This window comes from Amphiura filiformis, chromosome 14 (genome assembly GCF_039555335.1).
Source record: "Amphiura filiformis chromosome 14, Afil_fr2py, whole genome shotgun sequence".
NCBI classification, from domain to species: Eukaryota; Metazoa; Echinodermata; class Ophiuroidea; order Amphilepidida; family Amphiuridae; genus Amphiura; species Amphiura filiformis.
The window spans coordinates 16,588,092-16,612,726 of NC_092641.1; the positions used below are offsets into that span (position 1 = coordinate 16,588,092).

The 24,635-nt window shown below is 36.9% G+C and overlaps 1 protein-coding gene across 1 annotated transcript in view; it reads right to left on the reverse strand.

Moving 5' to 3' along the window:
* Positions 1–24,635, reverse strand: part of LOC140169774 (uncharacterized) — an 80,855-nt gene that overhangs the window by 45,326 nt on the left and 10,894 nt on the right. Inside the window, exons 3-5 of the mRNA XM_072193078.1 lie at positions 24,094–24,227; positions 6,586–6,809; positions 3,870–3,890 (exon numbers count right to left, since the gene is read on the reverse strand). Of these exons, the coding sequence (XP_072049179.1) occupies positions 3,870–3,890; positions 6,586–6,809; positions 24,094–24,227 (379 nt within the window). The remainder of the gene's footprint in view (positions 1–3,869; positions 3,891–6,585; positions 6,810–24,093; positions 24,228–24,635) is intronic.

The following is a 24,635-nucleotide window of genomic DNA, read 5'->3' on the forward strand; positions in this document are numbered from 1 at the left end:
TCAATAAAGGCCTAACTTACGCCTACATAAATTCACAAAAGGTGCGTCAGTCACGCAATATGCAAAGCGCAAATCTCGTAGACCTGTGCTGTGCCCAGCTGTGTGTATGCCTATTTTGCCCAAAATCAGTTCTTAGTCCCCACAGTTTGGCACTCCCACCGCACACCAAAATTTCATTTGAATGGCCCCACCCCCATCAAAGTATATAATTACATGCAACTCTATGTAATTGCAAGCATAAACAGACTGGACAGGTGAAATCATAATAGCTGCCCTTTATTATAAATGCACCCATATTTTTCTTTAAAATTACAAAAGAAAATTTCTCAGAGACAAATGGACACTGCAAAAGGAATGCCTGTGGAAACTGAGATACTTGCCTAATGGCAGCTATTGAGGGAATGTGTGACTTAAAAAATGGATGTTATGTGGGTGTATACAGGTGGTGGGTTAACTAAAGAGAAGAAATCAACAATGAGTGCACAGACCTAATAACAGAATGCAGTTGTCACACATTCAGGCTTGATCAGATTTTAAATGTATCTGAATTGTTCAGCATTACAAAACACTTGCATTGTCACTCAGGATGTCACTACAGTCAGAATATGCAAGGTGGTTGGGCAAACAGTGTCAGACATTAATCTACATAAAAAATTGCTTTAACAGTTTGCAATGATAATGTTTGTGTAGCTTTCAAGAATTTCACATAAACTGTATTCAACATATTGTTTTAACCTACACTACAAGATTCCTATTGGGGGCATCTCCATAATAGGTACTCCTTTGCTAAGGTACTTGACTGGTACTGTGCAGTACCAGGGGAGTATCAGTGTAGTACCAGTGCCGTACCACTGCTGGTGGATCCTGTGCAGTAATAGAATTGGTACTCTGTAGGTACTCTGTGTGTACCAGTTGGCGATGGTGTACCTGTGCAGGCGGAAACAATAGGAATCTTGTTGTGTAATAAGCAACTCTTGTGGAATTCTTACTTGCTTCTAAAAGGGGTACAAATAATGCCAATACTTCATTTCTATGGTAGGAAATTGTACTTGTCATAATTATTTAGTGGTGCATTTTCAGACCTCGCAAATACTTGTTTAGGGTGCTTTTTGACTAGTGGCCACTGGGGCAAGTTAACATCACAGGGGATTAAAACCCAGGACCGCAGGCAGCAGAGGGTACCTCTGTATCCCATACTCCTTCATTAGTACACATGTATGTAGTAAAGAGGCATAACACCCCTTTCCTGGTCACATTACTAATTATTATTAAGTGTGCAGTACCTACAGTAGACTTCTCCGTAGTCCACTTGCCCATTTTGCATACTCTGGCTAAATTACATTTTTAAAAGCATAAAACAATGATTTGTATTAATTTGTGTGCAATTGATAGATTTTTACATCTGATATTTTCAATCATCGTACTCCCTCTGTTTGTTAGCTTCCCAAGTGGACTACTTACTTTGACTTGCGGTTAAGATTCTTAACACGGGACTCTATGGAGAGTTAGGCCAATTTCTGGCCTAACTAAAATTGGCCATGATGTAATGCATCTTTAAGTGGATCTGGCTTGTGATTGGTCGCCCATATCTCGCTATGGTTTAAATCCTCCGGGCACGTGCTATTACCATTAACTACATCGTACACAGCAATCTATGGAATTTGCGGCATTTTTGATCTGGCGCGAAAGCTAAACTCTCAGTGGTGTGTATGGACGTACATTTAGCGCGTCTCACTACCATGCTTGGTACTTGCGGTTAAATTGGATTGATAAACGAAGTACATGTATGATTGACAGTGTGTTTTTAGAGACCAAAGTCCCGGGGTAAAGTTCTGCTTAAAAGTCAAAGTACATAGTCGGATTTTTTACTCGACCTTTCGCGATCAATAAACTGGTAGACTCCAAAATCAGAATTGTTCAATATTAAAAGAGCAATTAAATTTAAGCAAGATATATTGCATTCAATATAACTTTTATTGTCACTAATCATCTAATTATTTAAACTCTTTATGACCATTTTACTATTGAACACTTTAATTCTAAGAAACATCAGTATAATTTTGAGTTCAACGGAATGCGTTCATCATGATTAATAATAACATATTTTTTAAATCAAAATTCGACTATGGCATAGTCTATACCTACAGCGCTATTTTTTATAAATAAAATATATCAATTTCTACCAAATGAAACATAGCTAAATCCTAATCCTTTGATTAGTTCTAACTGGCAGTAAAGTCAAATTTTAATATTTGTCCAATTTTTGGAAATAAGGACCAAAAACATGCATTTTTAGGGTATTTTTCATATGATGTTACAAATTATCAAGCCCAAAGACTTGTACTAAGACTAATTCCAGATTATGCAATCTAACTTTTGGAAAACACATTTTCTAATACCTTTTATAACCAATTTATATCAAAATTAATATAAAATATTAAAAATATGAGCAAGATTTTAAATGCATCTATAGACTTGTGCCAAGTCTTTGAATTTTAAGAAACCATGCAAAATTGCATGTTTTTGGCCAATTTCCCCTCAAATTGTAAAACTATCAAAATTTGACATTTATTGTCAGTTAGAACTAGCTAAAGGATTAAGATTTAGCTAAGCTTCATTTGGCAAAACAGGATGATATTTTGTTTGATCCAAAAACATTAGTGCTATATTTTTCTGGAATGGGGAGTAGGTGTTTCATATTGCAACAAATCAAAGTTATCATCTTTATAAAAAAAACCGATTTTTTGTATTATTTTGTATTATTTTCCTTTATCCATAATATTACGTGGGCGTATGTGAAACGGAAACCACATATGTATAGAAAATAGGAAGTTTCTAATGATCATGAAATTGACCAGAGTCACTTCAAAGGTGCATTCCGGGATTTTAGTAATGGTTTACTTTAATGTGTCATTTTGTCATGATGATATCATATCTCTTGACATTTATTACAATCAAAGGAAAGTAACAAGAATATATATGTATTTGTCATCAAAAAGTTTGTTGATCATTTTATAACCTCTTCCTCCCGGCTCATTTTATATGTCTGAGAAAGATTTTGACTGATTTTTATTAATTTTGAGTAGCCTGTGGGCAGGGTCTTAGCTAGGATAATACATGTGCCTGTCATTTTCACCAAAACTGCCTGTCCAAAATTTGACCCCTGAAAACATATTAAACCCTAACTCTACCCCTTCTGGGGGATCAGTCAGTTAAAAAAAATAGCTATTGCTATAGCTCTGATTTAAAATCTAATCTTGTTTTGAGCTCACAAAACTTATTCAAGCATTACTTTTTGAATTTAGCATACATGTCACAGCTCACAGGCATTAATTTGGCCTGTCCCAAGAGCAAACTGCCTGTCTAAAATGATGGGTGGCTAGCTATATACCCTGGGGAAGATATTGAATTGCATTTTGGGGAGTGATAACCACAGACAACTACAGATCAATTGAAACCATTCTCCAAGTTTTGTATGCTGTGAATTCTCGCATATTCATGAGGGCCGACTGTTCCACCGTGCCATGTCTAACACTTCACATATATGCGATAGAGCTTTGTGTGTCTTCGCGTTTTCACGAAAGACCATAAAAACATGTGGTACGTGCGTAGGAGTTTCACCATTTCACAGAACAATATGCCCTCATTATCAGGTGATGCGGAGACTTTGACTGGTTGCGATTGGTCTGTTATCTTTTCCGTCCATGGAGATAACTTTCTACCAACTCAGAAAATGTTGAGGTTTGTAATAAAATCAGTAACAGTTTCATCAGTAAGCAACACACAACAGTTGAATGAAACTGATATTGCATGTCTAGATCAAGATATCCAACCCACGCACAAAATCTAAGATTTCATACCATATTTACCTTGCTTGAGTTCATCCGAAGCTGAAACAAAGAAAAAAGACAATAAGGTTAGTTTTAAAACTTGTAAGTGTCCAGAAAATACACATTGCCAAAATTCTCCTTCACAAAATTTGTTTGGCTTATACATGTATAAGGCAAAAATTATTCTTATGCTTTTGTTACTGCGCGCGTCCAATAAAGTCCCAACTCATGCTCGCATAAATTCATACACACATCACATATGTATTATATAATATGCAACACACAAATAGCGTAAGCACTGCGCCCAACTGCGTGCACGCCATTCTATATCAATACATGGTGTTATGAGTCTTATTTTTTCTGCCTCATATAGGCCAAACAAATTTTAAAAAGACCCGTTGTGAGTTTGTAACAGCTTAACGGTCCCTGGTACATGTACATGTAGTACCAACATTCTTTCATGTTATGGAGGACTATGATGTCATTGTGTGAGTACATACACTCACAAAATTTGGAAATCCTATATACACAAAACAGAAAACCCAATAGATTCTTGGCTAGAAATTATATAAGCATGTGATAGGTTAATATGCAAACTTGCAACATTCTATGCTTCTGATAAAATCAAGTGTTATGTAACTGTGTTTCATTGGTAAGGTACCATTTGCTTTGTTTGGAACCGGGGGTACTCAAGTTTGGTTTTGGTAGGGACGTGCCGCTGAAATTTTGGAAGTAGACCCATAAATATACCAATTTTTCAAGAAATTTGGACCCATTGATATACCATAAGTCAAAATTTTCGGCCAAATTTACCCAAAATTGTCTTAGTTTTTACAAATTTTCCCTAAATTTTGGGAAAATTTTGAAAATTTTGGCTAGATTAGGGAAAAATTGGGCTGTTTTCCGAAAAAATTGAGAAAATTTTGAAAAAGGACCCATTCATATACCAAAATAGGCTTTGAAAAAGGGGTCATTGATATACCAGAAGGCTGAAAATGCTACCCATGTTTGCGTGCACGTCCCCGTATGGTCATTTGTACTGAGTACCCCCGGTTTGGAATCATATGCAATTTCCTTACTTGAAATCCAAGTTGTATTTCCCTGTTCTCTTTTTTTATCATAATCACACATGCGAATAAGGAAATAAAATAGTTATAAATAAACACATGGATGACCTTTCCGAACACTAAATGTTATCATTGATAACAATGGTGTCCAGTGTTGCCAAAAGGTGCCTTAGCCACCCAATTGGGCTCCTTTTAAATCACCTGCCGCACCTAAGAAAAAGTATAAAGGTGCTAAAAATGTAGTTTTCAGGGAAGTTTTCTATTATTTCTAAAACATCATGTTTTATGGTAATTTTAGGGGCTGTTCTCCAGGTGGGTAAATTTCAAAATAGCCTGCCAAAAATGCTAGCCCTCTTTCTCGGGTTACCAAACATTGCTTACCCCCCCCCCCCCTTTGCTAAAGAATCCTCCCCCTGCACTTAGCAAATTTTTGCAAACCCAATTTGTAAACCATAATGGTCTAGATATATAATGTGAATGTTTCAGTAGTTTACCCAAGCCATTTTATTGCCAGAAGCACCCAAATATTAAGAATTTGAGTGCCTTTTCCAAATTAGTCTTAATCTGAGGCTACTTGATCACTGTCTGCCGCCACCTTGATGTGGTACTTGCCGCACATTTGGTCTGCCATTGTGGCAACCCTGAAGGTGTCTCATAATGAATAGATGACAGTACTGACAAATTAAAGACAAGGATTTAATTGAGATATCAATCGATGGTGGTAATATTAAAGGGAACAAACCAGAAGATTAATAACACCCTAATAATGAAACAAGCTTTATTCTAGGGAAATCATTTGATTGATTTCTTGGATTTATTGATCACCCTTAGCTGTGACCCAACCTGAGGGCATTGCTCTTCATAGTGCGCTGCCAAACCCACACACCTCATAGAAGTTACAGATCACTGGTCCAAATCATTCCATAAACCTTATTATAAACAGTTGGAGATTAGCTCAAGTCCTAATTGACCTACAGACACTACTGCAGCCAGGATCAGCTACCCAGGTCCAGGGAAATTTCAAAGTAGCAGAATTATTTCATGAGAACAAAACTTCACACCACTGCCCGGGACTACTAGCATGGGCTCAACCTGGTACTATCACGCATCAGTGTCTATATAATTGGAGGCCGAACTAAAAAGACTATTTGCATCTGACGTCAGGGCAAAGGCGCAGCATGATTGGTTGCTGACCTGCGCAGTACAGCATTTTTGGTCTGGTTGACAGGACGTCATACACAAACTAGTCTTTTTAATTCAGTCTTCAATTATAGCACCCAATTTAATTGTTGATTGCGCTAACTGGACTGCTATGAGAGGTATTAATATTTATGAAGTTTCTCAAATTAATTCTAATCTGGCCCCTGTATTTTTCCCCTCTTCCAGTTTGGTTAGAGATGGGGGGAAGAGGGAGCTCAGCTTTGGAAGAAAACTAAAAAACTATACCATTTTCACCCTGATGTGTTGTGGCAGTGACATCAAAGTGCTTAGGCAGCTGTTTTGCGTGATCATCCATGTGATGTCTTTAAGAGTGCAGGCCTGTGTATGCCAGAGCTTTGAGCAAACACTAGTAATTTGAAGCTGAATCCAATGAAATGTGCACTGACATCTCTGCCACATCAGGGTGAAAAAAATGGTATAGTTAGATGGATCTTTTGGTCTGGTTTTCCACCCACCCATGCACTTACCTGCCATGCATTCAGGCATGGAGTACACAGCAAATGCCCGCATGGTTCTAATTTGACATCTTTATCGTTCTCCGCACAAATCTTACACAATTGGAAGGTGGAGCCCATCTCACAGTATAACTCATATTGGTCCTGGGACACGTGAATGTGTTCTTCAGGGGGTTTGGTTTGAATTGATGTAAGGTCTGGGTTCTCATCACACCCATCAGGGTAAAGATAACTGTGTGGAGAAAAAATAAGAACAAGATATATCAATTGCAATGTTAACCCCATGAGAACTACCTGTCGATTGGCCAAAAAGAAGTTTTCATTATCAATTGGCCCAATCAGCAACATTGTTAGAATAATTTCACCACACAAAAAATTGGGGTGAATTATTTGCAAAGCTCCATTCTGATTGGTGATTAAAATTAAGATATCATGTAATTAACCAATCAGGGGCAATGTTAGATTGGCATGTAGTGCTCAGGGGGTTAAGAAATATGAGAGAATAGTTGAGTGGAAAAAAGATCATTTTAATTATATGGTTTAGTACTTTAGGGGTGAGGGTGGTTTGAACCGATGTATGGTCTGGGTTCTCAATGAAACCGTCAGGGTAAAGATCATGCATCTGGGTGAAGGAACAGAATGTAAGAATGAGATATATCAATTGCAATGTAGTAGATTTAAAAGCAAACAGTTGAGTCATAAGTTGGTCTGCTGTGTTCTTCAGGTCAGGGGATTTGGTTAGTATTGTACAGTCTGATAAAAGTGTTTTTTCATCTCATCATCAGGTGACAGGTACCACAGCGATTCTTTTCCCAGTCATTTGGTCATATTTACCATAATTATAGGCCTATAAGTTTGGACATGAAAACATTTAACAAAGATCAAATGAACCCCAAAGGTTTCATTTCTACATGGGGGTGGCGGTGGTTGATCCAGGGAGAGTGTCAAGGGGGAGGGGATACAAGCGACAATTATTGTGGTGAACCCTGACCTCTGTCTCTGGGACCTCCTCTCATCATACGGTATTAAAGGTGGCAAAATCATGTATCAAAATCAATTTGTAATTCTTGTCATGTCAATTTTTAAAATTAGACCACAAAAAGCTTGATAACAAAGAATTACCAAAGCCACAGCCTCATGTTTCATCACTTTCTTACTCTACATGTAGCAACTTTTACAAAATTCAAGTTAAAATTTATAAGAAAGCGTAGGCGTTTCCGGTGTTAATAACATGCGCTTCTTATAAAGTACATTAACCTTTCTAGGAAACATTTTTTATTAATAGATCGTAATGAAACAACATCAGCAATCAAACTGTCAGCTACAATCACAGAATGGTTTGTTGACCGGGGATACAAAAAACTAAATTCATAAGTAAAGTAGACAAAGGTACTACTTGTGTATTGTGTAATAAAGATACAAATGTGCCAAAATATAAACTATTCTTGGTCATGTGTCATAAGTTGGGACCCCTTTCGGTAACACATGGAAAATTTTGAAAATTAAAATGGCTTTCATCTTGCAGCTAAGTAACATCTTACTTGATGAGGCTTGTTTTCCTGAGCATTTTGATACCTTTTTAATGAAAATTGGCCAAGAAATGAGCCTGTACTGGCCAAAATACCATTTTCAGGAAGGGGGGGGGGTCTCAAAAATATATATTTGTAATAAAATGATGTATAATTTCTTGTTTTAATGCTTTTTTGTTTCATTTTGGTGTCTATTTATGTATTTGGGGTCTGTTAATCCAGAAATTGTGTTTTCATGACACATGGACCTTCCTGTTTCTTTAAAATAAACTTTTAAAGTGTGAAAATGGCTCCCTAGCCACCGGCTCCCTAGCAACCGGCTCCCTAGCCAACCCCTCAATCACCTATTTATTAATTAATTAATTAATCATAAAATAATTTTAACCTATTTTATTTGTTGGTATGGAAAGAGTAGGCCTATTAATTACACTTTGAAATGACACCAGATTTATCACTGTATGACAAGTATTATAGAAAATGTGACATCATAAACATCACTGAAAGCGGAAAAGTGTTACTCCCCCTCCAAATTAGGTGTCCCAACTCATGGCGCATGACCTCTTTTAAATGTTCAATGTCCAATTTTTTTAAAGTTTCAACGTTTAGCAGATTAAACGGAAATTGACACATCACCCCAAACACCTCCTTTCAGTTTCACCTAAACTTTTGCCATGAAAGTAGAAACCAACTGACAAAGAGTAAAATGAACATAAAAATGTCTGACAATTCACATTTTGCTTTATTTCAGGGCAAAACCTGGAAACTCACACCCCTGCTGTGATCCAATCAGCGGAAATTGTTTTTTAATTGATACAAAAGAAAGCATTACTCCTTAAACAAGAGCACCAATGGCGCTCTGGCTCTGTGCTTTATATGGTGACAGTCGAATGTCGAATGTGCAACAGGTGAAATCATTTGAGTATATGTGACATATTACATTCAATGGGTACATCTGGTCGGTTGGTAGCTATCTCATTTGCAGAGCATACAATGATACATCAATCAATTTTGGGAATTACTATTTAGCCACATGGATCGAAACGGGTGGAATTGGATGGAAAAGGGTCCAAATGGGTCTAAACTAATCAAAATGTATCAAAATAGGCCTAATGTCAAGAATAGTGTTAGTCTGAATAAGGATCTAATTGGTGACTACCCACCAAGTTTCAGACTAAATGCAACAGTCAGCATGGTCAGAGATGTCACAAGCTGACCCAAAAAATCCTGAACTTGCTAAGCATAGCGAGCGGAACTCTTGCCCAGCACGGCCGGGGTCCCTTAAGGGTCCCGGTGGGGTCCAGATGGTTTTGCACATTTAGCACCACAGGAAAGGCCATTTCAGAGGGTAACAAGGCGGTTCTCGAACCACGAGTCTCGCCTGCTTTTGTGACCGCCTGCTTTTGCGATAACTTTTGGTAGAGAGGTAAATGAATTTGGCGGTTATCGGCTGGGCACGATTATCTGGCTGATGGTAACTGTACCCACCAAGTTTCATGCCCCTGCAATGTTTTTGCATGTTTTTACTAATATGACCTCAGATGACCCCTGGTGGCCCTGAAATGACCTTCTAAAAATTGGCTCTAAATGTTGACTGTACCCCCCCGTGCTAAGTTTCATGCCCATATGACAGTTTTTACTAATTTGACCTCAGATGACCCCTGGTGGCCTCAAAAATGACCTTCCAAAAATTTGGCTTTAAATGTTGACTGTACCCACCAAGTTTCATACCCATACGGCAGTTTTTACTAATTTGACCTCAGATGACCCCTGGTGACTCTGAAATGACCTTCCAAATATTTGGTTTTATATGTTGACTGTACCCACCAAGTTTCATGCATATACAACAGTTTTTACTAATTTGACCTCAGATGACCCCTGGTGACCCCGAAATGACCTTCCAAAAATTTGGCTTTAAATGTTGACTATACCCACCAAGTTTCATGCCCATCCGACAGTTTTTACTAATTTGACCTCAGCCCCCTGACCCCTGGTAACTCTCAAAATGACCTTCCAAATATTTGGTTTTAAATGTTGACTGTACCCACCAAGTTGCATGCCCATCCGACAGTTTTTACTAATTTGACCTCAGATGGCCCCCGAAATGACCTTCCAAAAATTTGGCTTGAAATGTTGACTGTACCCACCAAGTTTCATGCCCATACGACAGTTTTACTAATTTGACCTCAGATGACCCCTGGTGACCCCAAAATGACCTTCCAAAATTTGGCTTTAAATGGCGGGGTTCAGGGCCCACCTTACAAATTTGCAATCAAATTTGGCAATACCAAAGAACTATTTCATCAAAGTAATAAATCAAAACAGAAAGATGCTTCCTTTACGAGTTATCACTCATTGAAAGTGCTACTTTGCTATACTTAACATGGAAAGCGACTATCTTAAAGTCGTCATATTTCCTTAATTACATGACCGATCAAGCTGTTATTTGGATATGTGATACACAGTTGAAAATTAATTATTAAAAGATTTGGTGACCTCAGTTGACCTTTGACCTTTTATGTGACCTTTGACCTCACGAAATTGGATAAAGTATGTTGCGCTGAAAATCTAATCAGGTCGAGAACCTCTGGTCATGCAACCCCCCACCAAGTTACGTCACTGTACCCCATACGGATCTCCAGTATCAATCTGTTCACAAGGTATTTTGCTTATTACGCATATATTATGCAAATTAGGTACTTAATTACCATATTTTACGCTCAAAATCTAATCAGGTCGAGAACCTCTGGCCCCGCTTACTCCTCACCAAGTTACGTCACTGTACCCCATACGGATCTCCAGATAAGGTGTTCACAAGGGTTTTTGCTTGATATGCATCAAATACGCATTTAAAATTATGCAAATTAGGTACTTAATTAGCATATTTTGCGCTGAAAATCTTATCAGGTCGAGAACATCTGGCCACGCTTACTCCCCACCAAGTTACGTCACTGTACCCCATACGGATCTCCAGATAAGCTGTTCACAAGGGTTTTTTGCTTGATACGCATCAAATACGCATAAATTATGCAAATTAGGTACTTAATTAGCATATTTTGCGCTGATAATCTAATTAGGTCGAGAACATCTGGCCACGCTACTCCCCACTAAGTTACGTCACTGTACCCCATACGGATCTCCAGATAATCTGTTCACAAGGTATTTTGCTTATTACGCATAAATTATGCAAATTAGGTACTTAATTACCATATTTTGCGCTGACTGAACCTACCAAGTTTCATGCCCATATGACAGTTTTTACTAATTTGACGTCAGATGACCCCGAAATGACCTTCCAAAAATTTGACTCCAATGTCGACTGTATCCACCAAGTTTCACGCCCATCCAGTAGTTTTTACTAATTTGACCTCAGATGACCTCTGGTGACCCCGAAATGACCTTCCGAAAATGTGGCTATAAATGTTGACTGTACCTACCAAATTTCATGCCCATAGGCCTACTAGTTGTTATTAGTTTCCGAAAGCAGCCATCGGGTCACATAATTGATCTTTGTAACTTTTTTCTGATCAGGGAATACTAAAAAAAGTGATTTCCCCACCCCTGCTGTCATTGATTGCTTGCCATTCCTTTTGATTTCTCTCAAAATTTAGCTCATGATTAATATTGCACAGCCTATAGTAAAAGATGAAACTTTGCAACTTGCAATCAATGATTTCTGAAACCACTAATTTCAGTCACATTTGAATTCAACTATTATTATTATTATGTACATTATTATGTTCATTATCCAACATTATTTGGACCTTTTCTATTACTGCCACCCCCCCATGACCTTGTGAATTATTATTCATAACTGTGACGACCTTGAGACCATCCAATCAGAACAGATCAGAATCGATCAATACGCCATAGGTCATGACCTCCTGATTGTAAATATAAAACAAGCTGCAGACCAAAATCATGCAGGGTTGCCAAACCCGCGATTTGGTAGCCCAATTGGGCGACTTTTGAAGATTTTCCCCGCGACTTTTGACAATTTCCTGTCCCATAGAAACCAATGGTTAAGAAAAAATTTGGGCGACTTTTCAACATTGGCTCCCGCGACTTCCGAGAGTTTCCTGTCCCATAGAAACCAATGGTAAAGAGAAAAATTGGGCGACTTTTTGATTATTTGACCCGCGATTCGGGCTGAAATCTTTTGGCAACCCTGAAATCATGGCGAGATCGGGGACCATCGACGTAACATCGATCAAATAAACCTTGGTCTTGAATTTCTTAAGAAGTCCTGGCCTAAAAACCATGTTGTTTTTCAAGAGAAAACATATCAATCTTCGATATTCTGAAGTATAAAATTGTTGTGCAAAGTGGAACATCATTTATTTAGACTGTTTTTGCTATGGAAAAATACTGAAATTGTTCCAATATTGCGAAGTGGGGTAAAGTAAAATCTCATTGAAAATATAATTTTCCCTCAGAATCATGTCCACAATATGATTAAATTGACTTTTTAAAACTATATTCTAACAAAACTACAATGAGTGTGATGAAATACGAACATTTTTCATGACTTTCGGTCAGTGTTTTTGCACAAAAATTGAGGTCACAAAAATATGTGCACTTGCGCAAGGAAAAATAGTCCACTAGGAAATTCATTTACCCGATTCATTAGTTCAGATTTATTCAAGATTCAGACATGTTCTTGACCATTTTTTGACATTCCTCAACTATTTCTTTATTTAAATTGTAAAGAAATAGTTAAGAAAAGTTATGAAATAGTAAATAACTTCTGAATCTGAACTGAATCTTAAGAAATTACCCTCCGTTGGTTTCCGTCACTTTTGCGCAACTTAAATTATACAGACCAAAATAATCTCTAGCACACACGGGGTACCACAAAACAACTCGTTCATCGTGGCTTTTTTACCAAAAAATCATATTTTATCGACAGTATTTGAAATCTACCTGGAGTGCAATCGATTAAAGAATAAATAAGCAAAATTTAGAAACAAATTTCAAGACCAAATATCAAACAGACAAACATCCTTAGCATAAAAACCAACGCCCGAATTGGCTCTCTAACTGTTGCGATCAGTTAGGCCCTTTTAGCTTCGCTCAGAGCCAAAAACCATTAAATTCTACTGTAGTCCATTGTTTTCATTCAGTTGAAATTATACATCATAACGATGAAATTAATCCAGCGGCCCAAAATTTCCCTTAATATCCAAGGGCAAAAATATCAATATTCACAAGGAAATTTGATGGAATAATTTTATTTTATTTCAAATGGCTGACTATAATCATGAATAATTGAAATAATTCATCTGCCTTAATGTCCATCCATTTGCTTCCCATTGTTGTAATATTAAATAGGCCTAGCCAAGTCCAGATACATACCTGGTATGCAATGTGCTGCCTCATGTTAACATTATTCTTATTGATAGTTTAGATTTCTATATTTAGCGCATATATATATATATTTTTTTAATAGGAGACGGGATATGTGGTGACATTGACCCCCATTTTCCAACCATGTCCCCATTTTTTGTTTTAATGTCAACAAGATTTTTGAACAATTTGCTGTTAATTATCTTTCACTGAATGACCTCATTCTTATTTTTTTACAATTCTGATGACTTTTTAATAATTTTGTATCAAATATTGTCAATTATCATATTTTGACCCCAAATGTTTCCCAATCTTATGGAAAGACCCCCTTTTGATCAAATTTCCTCTATTTCACAGAAAGATACTCCTTTTTTTAACCTTCTCTAAGACCCCTAGTTTCGAATGGTGTCCGCACATCGCTGTCACTTTTGAAGTCAAGTTCACCTGGTAGGTCTATGTCTTTACAATAATATAACAATATCAAACAAAACATAAAAATAAGTCAGCCTTTTCATATTGTGTGTTGTTATGCTTTTCATATAGCTGAGTGACTATGCAGCTAATTAGTATTAATAGTATAGACCTCTTTAAATGTAATTTGATCATAAATAAAACAGGTCAGATATTGCTTTGTTTGTTTCCTAGACATGAACTAGTTCATCGTTTGTATTGTTTGTGTTTATTTGCTTTGTCCATCAGGCCTGTACTATATAGTTTTAATAGCCAACACTAATGAGTAATCATATGTTTATTGTACTTTTATTACCATGTTAACTGTTTCAATAGGGCCTAAAAAAAGAAAGGTTTGTATTGCTCTAAAGTCAGGGTCGGTCAATAATTAAAAAACAATTGCCACATATAATAATAGAAATTGCAAATTCACCACAAAACATGATGGTTATATGTGTTTTGGGCCACAGTGAATTCCTGGAAAGTGCACAGAGGCTTGTTGTGGGTTTATGTCTGTGTGTAGTGCACTATTATAAATCACAGCTTACTTTCTTTCTCAGATATCTTTTCTAATACATTGTGTATCTTTTACACTTGCACAAATTAGTTCCGTGATTTTATGGAATCGGAAGTGGTTTGCGTTGCTCCTTTATTACTTGGCTGAATAACTCCTTAGTCAGTTAATGTATTCACATGATCATCCAATGCGTTACATGTATGTCAAACAAGTAATCCCCAATTAATTAGCTCATAAAGGACCATTCAGCAATTTGCTCATTCGGAGGATCATCAAAACTCAGATTTTTGCACCATTGTTATCATACACATGTCCATGTAATAGAAAAATTGATACTAGATGAGCTAAAATAGCCTGCTAGGGGTTTTAAAAGTCCAAAAACATAAAGACAAAATAAGACATTTTATCTGGGGCCATAAAGTACTATAACGAATCAAGACCTTCACTTTGTTAGTACATACATCAGTGTTTACTCTCTCTGGAAATTGGGTGCGCCAAATGAAGCATTTTCCCCCCAAATTGGCCCAATTTTGGCTCAGTAATTCCTCAAATTGACTATATGGTAATGCAGCATTGCAAAATTTTGTGCGCCAAATATAATTTTCACTGGGCCAAAATTGAGACATTATAGCCTCTGAGTAAACACTGACATACATTGTACTATGAAAAATAGGTGTTTGTTTCAAAATCATATACAACCTGTATTAAACACCTGCTATGCACAAGTTTGCATTTTTCATTCCTAGATCACTGAACAAGCAAATCGAAATTTTCGAGAGGTGAACTAGAAAATCTATTTAAACTTTTTTAATTAAAAAAAACACTATTTTGTCAATTTATTTTATGAAAAGGTAGTTTAATGTAAGTCTATAGACTTATCCTTTAAGCTACTCCATGATAAGTTTTCATTATTTCTGTCAAGTTCTCACAATAAATGCCTTTAATATTTGGATATCAATGTAACACATCCATGGTTATCCATTGTCTCCTCAATAAATTCATCATCGGCTCTTCATTTATTTGGATATCACTGTAAACACATGGAATCCTAATCAAAGTCTAGCTGGCTGATTAAACGTGGTGTCTTTAACGATAATGATGATGATACATCGTAATCATTGTCCACTCTATAAATGTGATATTTTAAGGGGGATTTTAGAGATACATAACCTAACCAGGATTGTAGTCTTACTTAGATCACCATGCTATACAATAACAACAACAAAAAGTGTTAAAAAAATCATACGGTAACGAGTATGATTTCTTTTAAAAAGGAATTGACGAGTTCTAAGATAATACAATGTTTTCTTGGCTATTTTGCTGCTAAGGGCAAAATCAATAAATTGTGTACTAAACTGCTGCAAAAAGTGAACAATTTTGTCATTTTACTGGGCAACAGGGGGGTGTTTCTAACAGCCACTGCTTGAGTGCCTCGGGGGGGGGGGGCAAGCAACTTAAATTTTGCTAGGGGTGTGCGGCATCTAAGAACTGATTTTCGGACAAAATAGGGGCTTGAAGAACTGAAATTAGGGCCAAATTATAGGCTGTTGAGCTAAAAAATTCTAAATTATTTCCAAATTTGAGCTTAAAGAGCTACAATTGTCAGAGTTTGAGGCTCGAAGAACTGGAGCAGATCCAAATGTGGGGCTTAAGGAACTGCCGGAGAGCCTGAAAAAGGGACCCTTGACCGCCGCACATACCTGCACCACCTTAACATGTGAGTGCCCCCGGTGCCTCCCCTCTGTTCTGCCTCCACCACCCCCTAGAGATTCATGTGCCTTAAGGTGGCTGTGTACTCTCAGACATGCATGTAGTAAAAGTGCAATAACTTTGTAATTATTCGCATAAGACATATAAAAGTATACATTTTATGACTGGCAAGACATCAATATATCTTAATATAAATACAGATTTGGGGTAAAAACAACAATTATGAAGAAAATCACAAAAAGTGAGTTTTTGGCAATATTTGTTAGGTACATCATAACAAAAAACACTCTTTCCAAAATATTTTATTTTGTTTTTAGCTCAATCTAGAGGCTCCATTCCAAAAACGTTTTTTTATTTTTTTGATATTGGCCTTATTTTTTGAGATATTGACCATATAAGGCATCAAATTGAACTTTTTAAAATTCACAAACGCCTATTTGCACAAAATGATGCCTAAAATCGGAAATAGACCAAAATATAAAAAAATGAGAAAACCGTTTCTCGAGTCGATCATGCTTTTTACGATGATCATATTTGCTTACCTATAGATGCTGTATTTATTGAGTTATCGTGTACCTAAATCGTCATTTTACCGAGAAAATGAACATTGAAATAATGGCCGTTAAAGTTTAAAGTGGTCACATTTTGCCCTTTCATCGAATCTCGCAGGAGAATGCGGCAGTTTTCGTTTTTCTACCTTATATTATGTGAACATCGGGTAAATCCACAGCCCGTTGAGAAGTTTAAGCGAAATCCATTCATAACTTGATATTCAAATCGAGGAAAAGAACTTAAAAAACCCACATTTTATCAGCTAAAACGGAGCCATTTGACCACTTGAAATTAGTGTTTCCAAAGGATGCGCCACGCATGCAGATAAGCGTCGCGTATGCGTAGCGTATCTGTGCGTTAACAAATTGCGCGACACGTAGCGCGATGCGTTGTTCTTGCAGCGTGTCACCCCGCTGATACAACAAAGATTTTCTCTCTTTTAAAATTGCAAACACGAATGAAATAGTGAAATAAAATCCATAAAATAAGCGCAGTTGGAGTTTATAAATCTGGATTTTCTTTCCTTGTATTTATAAAAAACATAACAAAGTAACAAATATCAAAAAAGCTCAATTTTGCGAAAGAAACAACGTCTTGAGTACACAGCCGCGTTAAGAAATCGAGATTCCAACAACATATCTATTTTGTGCTTATTCCTATTTATACATACATGTATGAAACACAATGGGCCTTGATGATATGTGAGATGAGAAATGATAATTATCAAGACGACTAATAACATGTCTATCATCATTACTGGTCAGTCTCTGGTCATCTCTTTATATGCCTTCACACCTGATACAGCAGTCTTGTCAGCATTACTAGTCAGTTGCAAATGGACATGTGAAACCAAAAACCAAGCAGAGCAAAATATGCTCATTCATTACTTGGAATCATCAAACCCCGGCATCAAACCCACAATTTAGTAGCCCAATCGGACAACCTTTGACAATTTGTCCAGTGAGTTAGACCATTTCGTGTCTTAAAAGGTACCCAAAATTTTGGGTGTTTTCATGTCCCATAGAAATGAAAAATTGGGTGTTTTGGAAGATTTGACCCATGACTTAAGCTGAAATTTGTTGACAACCCTGCTTGACCATGTTGACATGAACCACTTATTTTGTTTTCAATTATTGATGATACAGAATTCACCTCATAAACCCATTAAAACAATAAACCTATAATCTATTTGTTACACTGTCATTAAAATAACTGAGCTATCAATTTTTTGGGCATAGGAATAACCATTGTGGGGCAATAAGTGTTGCGATTAATATCAGTTAACACTAGACCCTAATAAGCAATGCAACCATTATGAAGTGTTGAGAAATCGGTATTTTCAAGGGGGAGAAATTTCATGAACTCTGTTGGCTCTTTAAAGCCACTGAACTATAATTTGTCAAAGTCAATAATTATATGTATATAAATGCCTAAATATGCAATGATTTACAAGGTTGAAAATTGGGCAACATTTTTACTGCAATTGATCTTAATGTCATAGTGAAATTAACTGTCACAGTGAAAATTTAGTGTTTAGCAACACATTATACACTTGACCCTGTTCTGCACTTGACTAGAGTTAGGATTCGGACTCAAGATTTGGCCGCTTTTTGACCATCGTCCACTTCATGGTCTGAATAGGTAATGACTGGTCAGTACAGATAATGACCACCTTATAGGCTCTGTGAGATGTACAACATACAGGGTGTCCAAAAAGTATTGTTTTGGTTTATAGTGACATCAGGTTTACTCTCACATCACTGGTATACACAAAGCAATTTGATACTGTTTCTAGATTCTGTATTCCTCCTCACCAAGAAAAGCAAGTAGGTGTAATAACAACTGTTTTTCAAAATCGGCCGATATTGTGTGTTTCCAGGATAGCACAGTACACAACCACAATATGTAGATCATGGATATTAATGAGGTAACCTCATTAAGGTTCTGTCAGGCATTTTGGGGCAAGTTTATAATAATACTGCACTGTATGACTTTTGCATATTAAATCACTTTTGATTTTGATAAAATTGGAGATATAAAACGAGGGACGATTCCCCGGGACTGATTCTAATGACAATGTTTAAAAACAAATCAATTAAAAAAAGCACCAAAAAAAACCCATCCTCAAAAAAGGCTACTTGCCCTATTTCTTTGTTCTTTGGGCTTCTTTCTTTCTAATACTTCTTAAACATTAATTACTTGAATTTTAACATAATGGGTTATTTGTTTCTTTATTTTCCCTAGACTCCTTCACTCAGTCACTTGCAAATTTACCATTTTTACTCACTTTTTTGTAGTTAAAAACAATGGCCCAAATTTGAGCCCACAAAATTTTACGAGGGCCCTCAAACATTTAAGATAAATTTAAGATTTATTGTATAATTGAAACAACACATATATTTGGAACTCAAAAACAGTGCAATTAACCATATATATAGAGCTTTGTTTCAAAACCCCTTACATTAACTTCAGACATTTTGAGAAAACATCAATAAATCATCAAAAATCATTGATGTAAGGGGTCTGCAACAAAAAAGTTTTTGGCGGGATGCCTGGGTAAGATGAGCATCCCGCCCAAAACTGCTTTTGTTGCAAACCCTCTTATATCAGCGATTTTGTAGATGATTTTTTGATGTTTTCTCATAATTGCTCAAGTGGATGTAAGGGGTTTTGAAACAAAGCTCTTCATATGTAGGAGCAAAATAAGTCATTTCTTTCATTTTTAGCCAATTTGTCCACCCCTTGAGCATGAAGAACTGAACAGGATTGGTTAGTCAGCAAAATGTTTTGTTAAATTACATAAAATATTTTTGCCTTTTGATATCCTTTTTTTATACAATCCACTTCATCCATAGTGCACATTATACATGTATCACACATTGCACTCATTCATAATGTTACTAAGCATGCTAAGTGGTATAATTATTCATGTTCTGTCTCACCATAATATAGATTGAACTTCAAAGATGACGATCATCAATGGCTGCCACTTGCTATGTCAGAATTCAATCTTACAATGGTTGAGGGTATTGTGATGTGCAGTTGATAGCAATATATGTGACATGGTCAAGGGGAATGAGTCACATGTCGGCAATTTGCAAAATTTTAGAAGTTTTTTACATCATATTCTGGCAGTTTACATGCTACATTTTGATGCAAACCCCATCAAAATCGGAAATCTGGTTACCGAGTTATGAGTAATTTATCAATGGCTGAAAACAATATAAAACAAAAGAATTTGAACACTGTTTTGCCAATATCTCAAAAACAATATTAGCGCCATCCCGACTCATATCTTCATAATGATCATGTCACATATATTTTTTTTAGGTAAGTATACTTTCTGCGCCATTTTTTGCAAAACTGTGATTGGTTTCGTTCAGGGGCTTTGTTCTTTTATCTAGCAGACTTTGTGGCACATTTGTCTTGCAAAAGTAAAACACAGATCTGCAAAATATCAGAGTATATAATTTTGGCTCAAAAACCTCAGAAACATTTAAACCAGTGTCAGAAATAAGCCAAACGTTTGTACTAGTTGGGCCTTAAAAATCTTTTACATGATTCTCAAATCGACACAGTATGTTCAATTAAAGAAATACTCACAGCACATCTTATGATACTTATCAGAGACTGCCTTTTGAGGAGAACAAGAGCAATCGCTCTCTACCTGCTGTCCTTAAATCCGATAGGAGAGTGATTTTAAGCTCTTCTTAGTTGCATTCTCTCCTTGCATTCTATTGTAAATGCTCTAAACAGCTCTCTTTGAAGGCTCCAGAAGAGCTATTTAATGCTCTCCTGCAAATTCCAAAAGATTGTCCCTGATTTATCAGCAGCATTTCGAAATTTAACCAACAATTTTCAGGGCTACATGGACCAGGTTGGGCTGGGCCAGGGGTCGAAATAAGGTCTTCTCATCTGCAGCAGGAGTAAACTTCATTTGAAAATGGTTCATGCATGTGTCTGTCTCCAAGCTGGCAATTTAACATCAACCTGGAGCAAATATGAATATTATGCTGTTCTGAAGATGATTGTGCCGTATGTAGTAACCTGTGGCAATTTTCAACTTTCCATGGGAACCATCATGAGTATTTACAGGTTCAGCAGGGGCAAAATTGCCCCTGGCTCCTGCTTATTTCAGCCCTGGGTCGGGTCGTTGGGGACTGATTTCTAACACTTGCTGGCAGCCATGATACAATGTAGGTAACATTTCTAATCAAATCAACATGCCTATGTGTTCATCCCACATTGTGGTCCAGTCATCACACAGCTGTAGAAGTCATTGCAATCTGAATAAACCGTGCAGACAGTGATGCAAGTATTGGCGTGGAACTAGCTCAAGCATTCATCCAAAGTACATGCTTACAACATATTGTAAGTGATTGGCCTAAATTTGGTATGGGGAAATAACATGGATATGGAATAGGCTGATCCCCATCAGGCCAAGGCAGCTTATTGTATTCTATTATTACTGTTTAGTTTCACCTCTTGGAACTTAAGGTCTTGGGTCTTCTAAAGTATTTGTTTTATATTCATAAATTTAGGCCTTAGGTTTGAACTCCAGACTCAGTTCAAGTTCATGAGACAAACTTGTCGCATACTTCGAATCCATGTCTGCAGTAATGGAATTGTGGAGTGAACTGCAATTATTCATTCATGGAAAGCACATGGCATGTGACTGGTCTAAATTTAGGGCAAGTGATTGTAATACATTTTCTAGCCTGGCCAAAAAAAGCATGTTATAAAAAAGATACATTCAGAGTCTTGGGATTTCAGCACAGGCTGTTCAATTTCCGGAGCAAACCAAAAGGTTCCATTCTTAGAAATCATATGTCCTCAAAGCCTGCATACCTGACGATCTTTGAAACTCGCATACATGTAGGAACACCTAAAGTTGATGTTCAATTTGAGTGAAGCGTAATGCGACCAGGGTCCACTCCAGGGGCTGCCTTAGGATTCCATGTGCAGGGGGAAGATCAAAGTTAAGAGTCCCAAACAAGCCAACAATGGTTGGCATTTAGGGGCTGTGCAATAATTATGAGTCCTCCCAACCCCCCTTCCGGTAAATTTCCAAATGGCATGCCGAAAAATGCTTGCACCCCCCTCGGCCTGCTAAAAATCTATTGAAGATCTTCAATCGATCTTTGAATGTACAATCATGACCTTTGAATGCATGGGTACAAAAACTCATACCCCACAAATTGAGGTGAACTTTGCAGCATCAATAGTTGAATGGAGATTATTGAACTATGCCACTGGAAATGATACTGTTTTAGGTCATAGTGTGTATAACTGTGTGGAGAGTGTTCCTTTTTTTTCAATTTACAAAACATGGTAAAGGATAAATTATTGACCAGGTTGTAGATAGAATGTGACTCAGTTTGACATGAATATAACTTGACCTGTTTTTAGTCTTTGCAAGTGGACTGTCCATTATACAATCAGACAGTTCTACATCTGCTCAAGTAGTTGACATTTCAATGGCTAGTCAGATGGACTAGACCTCCTTCTCACTGCTGACCATCTCATTCATAGATGTAGTCGTCTTCCACCTAAACAAGAAGTTTGCGTTTATTGGACAAAAATGTTGACTTCACTAAGAAAATCACTTCAAATTTTTTTTTTTCATAATATAGAGACATAGATCTATCCAGAGAGGGGTGTGTTATTTTTTTATGAGTTTGTGCCCGCTGTACATGCTGCTGAGTGCTGAATTTGGAAAAAATCTCTCTTGCAATAACATGTCAGCTGATGAAGTTAAAATTCATCTATTAGGCCCAGGTGTAATGCCTGTCATTATTTCACTTCTGGAAACATTTTCATGGGGGGGTACTGGTACTCAAGTTTGGTTTGAGTACATGGAGATACCTCAAGACAATGAATTCAAGTGGAGCCATCGCTATGGGTAATTCCAAGCATTGCAGTTCTTCAGAGTTTTAAATGCCAGACAAAAAACGTGATTGCCCCATGCTATCGGACAGGCGATTTGTCGCAGCCTGATCTGTACAAAGTACCCACCCCAGCATTTTCATCACATCTCAGTTTCTTGCATCCCACAAACATAATGTTTTCAGGGAAAGTGAACATATTTTTATTACACCTCTTACAAAATGTAGGTCTCTTGAACCTACACATCACCCATCGAAGGATTTCTTCAAAATACCACACATTTAAAGATTTAAAAATGCATTTTTTTCTGTCCCACATGTTCTTAAGTCTCTTGAGTCTATCATTCTTCGAAAAGACCAATTTCCAACTTGAAATACTATAATTAAGGGCAAAATCACCAAAATTTAACACCTTAATCCAGTGTTCTACTTCCCAGAAAGCAATGCACTGAAAATTAACTTTAATTTCACAACGGTGATCAACTTCCGAACAAGTTTTTATTTTTATTTTACTGTTCAAAATCCAATGCCACATCCTTCAAGTAGGCTAGATGAGGAAGTTACTCGAGAGCGATCTCAGTAAGCGAAATAAACCAGTAGTGTTAAGGGTAGACAAGTTATTGTTGGTCGAAGCAACCTAAAAATCGATTTTCATTATCTAGATCAATATGTTATTGAAAAATAACACCTTGATGTTTTGCAAAAGTTCATTCTACAAATCGTATACTTTGCAAACTTGCTTAATTTATTGTTATTAAATGAGTTATGTACGTTTTACAAAAGTGTTGTTGTTTCAGCCCTCTTTACAACGTAACTAAAGAACCGCAGCACCTACCACTACCATTCGTAAGATGCTGTGAACTACCAAATCACAACAGTTTAAAATAATTAATAACCTTAATGTTTAAATTACTCAACATAAATCAGGGTGCACACAATAACAGTACCGTAATTTAAAACGAGTTGTGCTAGAAGGTCGAGTCACAAAGGGTGAGTAACCAATCAGCACAGCAGACGGTCAAAACTCATGATGAGTTGAGTTGAGTCAAGACTGAGTCAACTGATCATTGGGATATTGGTATTTAAAAATGTTGGTATTTATACAACACCTTTCACATGTGAACATGTACCAAAGCGCTTTACATTTATTCCGCCGTCGTTAGAATATGTCAGCTGCCATACAATGCCCAAGGCATGCTCATACCTTTGGGCGGCGCTCAATGGACAGTATTCATAACAGCTCCCCATTTCACACCTGGGTGGAGAGGAGTAATCGAGATAAAGTGCCTTACTCAAGCGCACAACACGATGGCGTCGCCGGGGATTGAACCCGCAACCTTCCGATTATGAGTCGTAGCCCGTTCCGCTCGGCCACCGTGATTGGAGATGAGATCAGCGTTTACTCAACTCTAGCTGTATACATACCTGGTCACCTGAAATTGAGATTTGGTGCAAAAGAATTTGCAAAAATTTTGTAAGTTTTGGGCCAAATTTGTACCAATTTGGGAAAAATGCTTAATTTAATACTTACAATCCTTCCTGTTGCCATCTATAAGTGCTTGACAGAGAGACTTATTCTGTGGTATGGTCTGGAGTATATTGCCATCCTGGGTCACATAACCTATAGCCCATTGGCCCAAACGAGTACAGCTTAGTCGGAAGATGTAACTGAAAAACAAAACAAAAGTACAACAATACGATTTTGAGTAAAATTACAACCCAAATCATATAATCCTAACCCTAATCAGAATCAAATTTTCTTAATCCTAACCCTAAATGTTGTCTTTTAATCATAACCCTAAAGAAACTTACCTTAACCTACTCTTGGAGTGGTGACTGACAGTATAATGTTTTAAATTGCTAAAGCTTCAATTTATAATGTAATCAAAGCAACCGGTACAATTTTTGAGATGCTCCCAAATTTAAGCATGTAGCTACTCTACTTTTGTACTGAAACATAAATTCAAATTAGAACAACAAAAAAATCATATTTGCCATACATTTCCCTCAATCTCTGTTAAATTAATGCTTTATTTGGAAAGCAACCATAAAACATCTTTGACGACAGGCTAACTT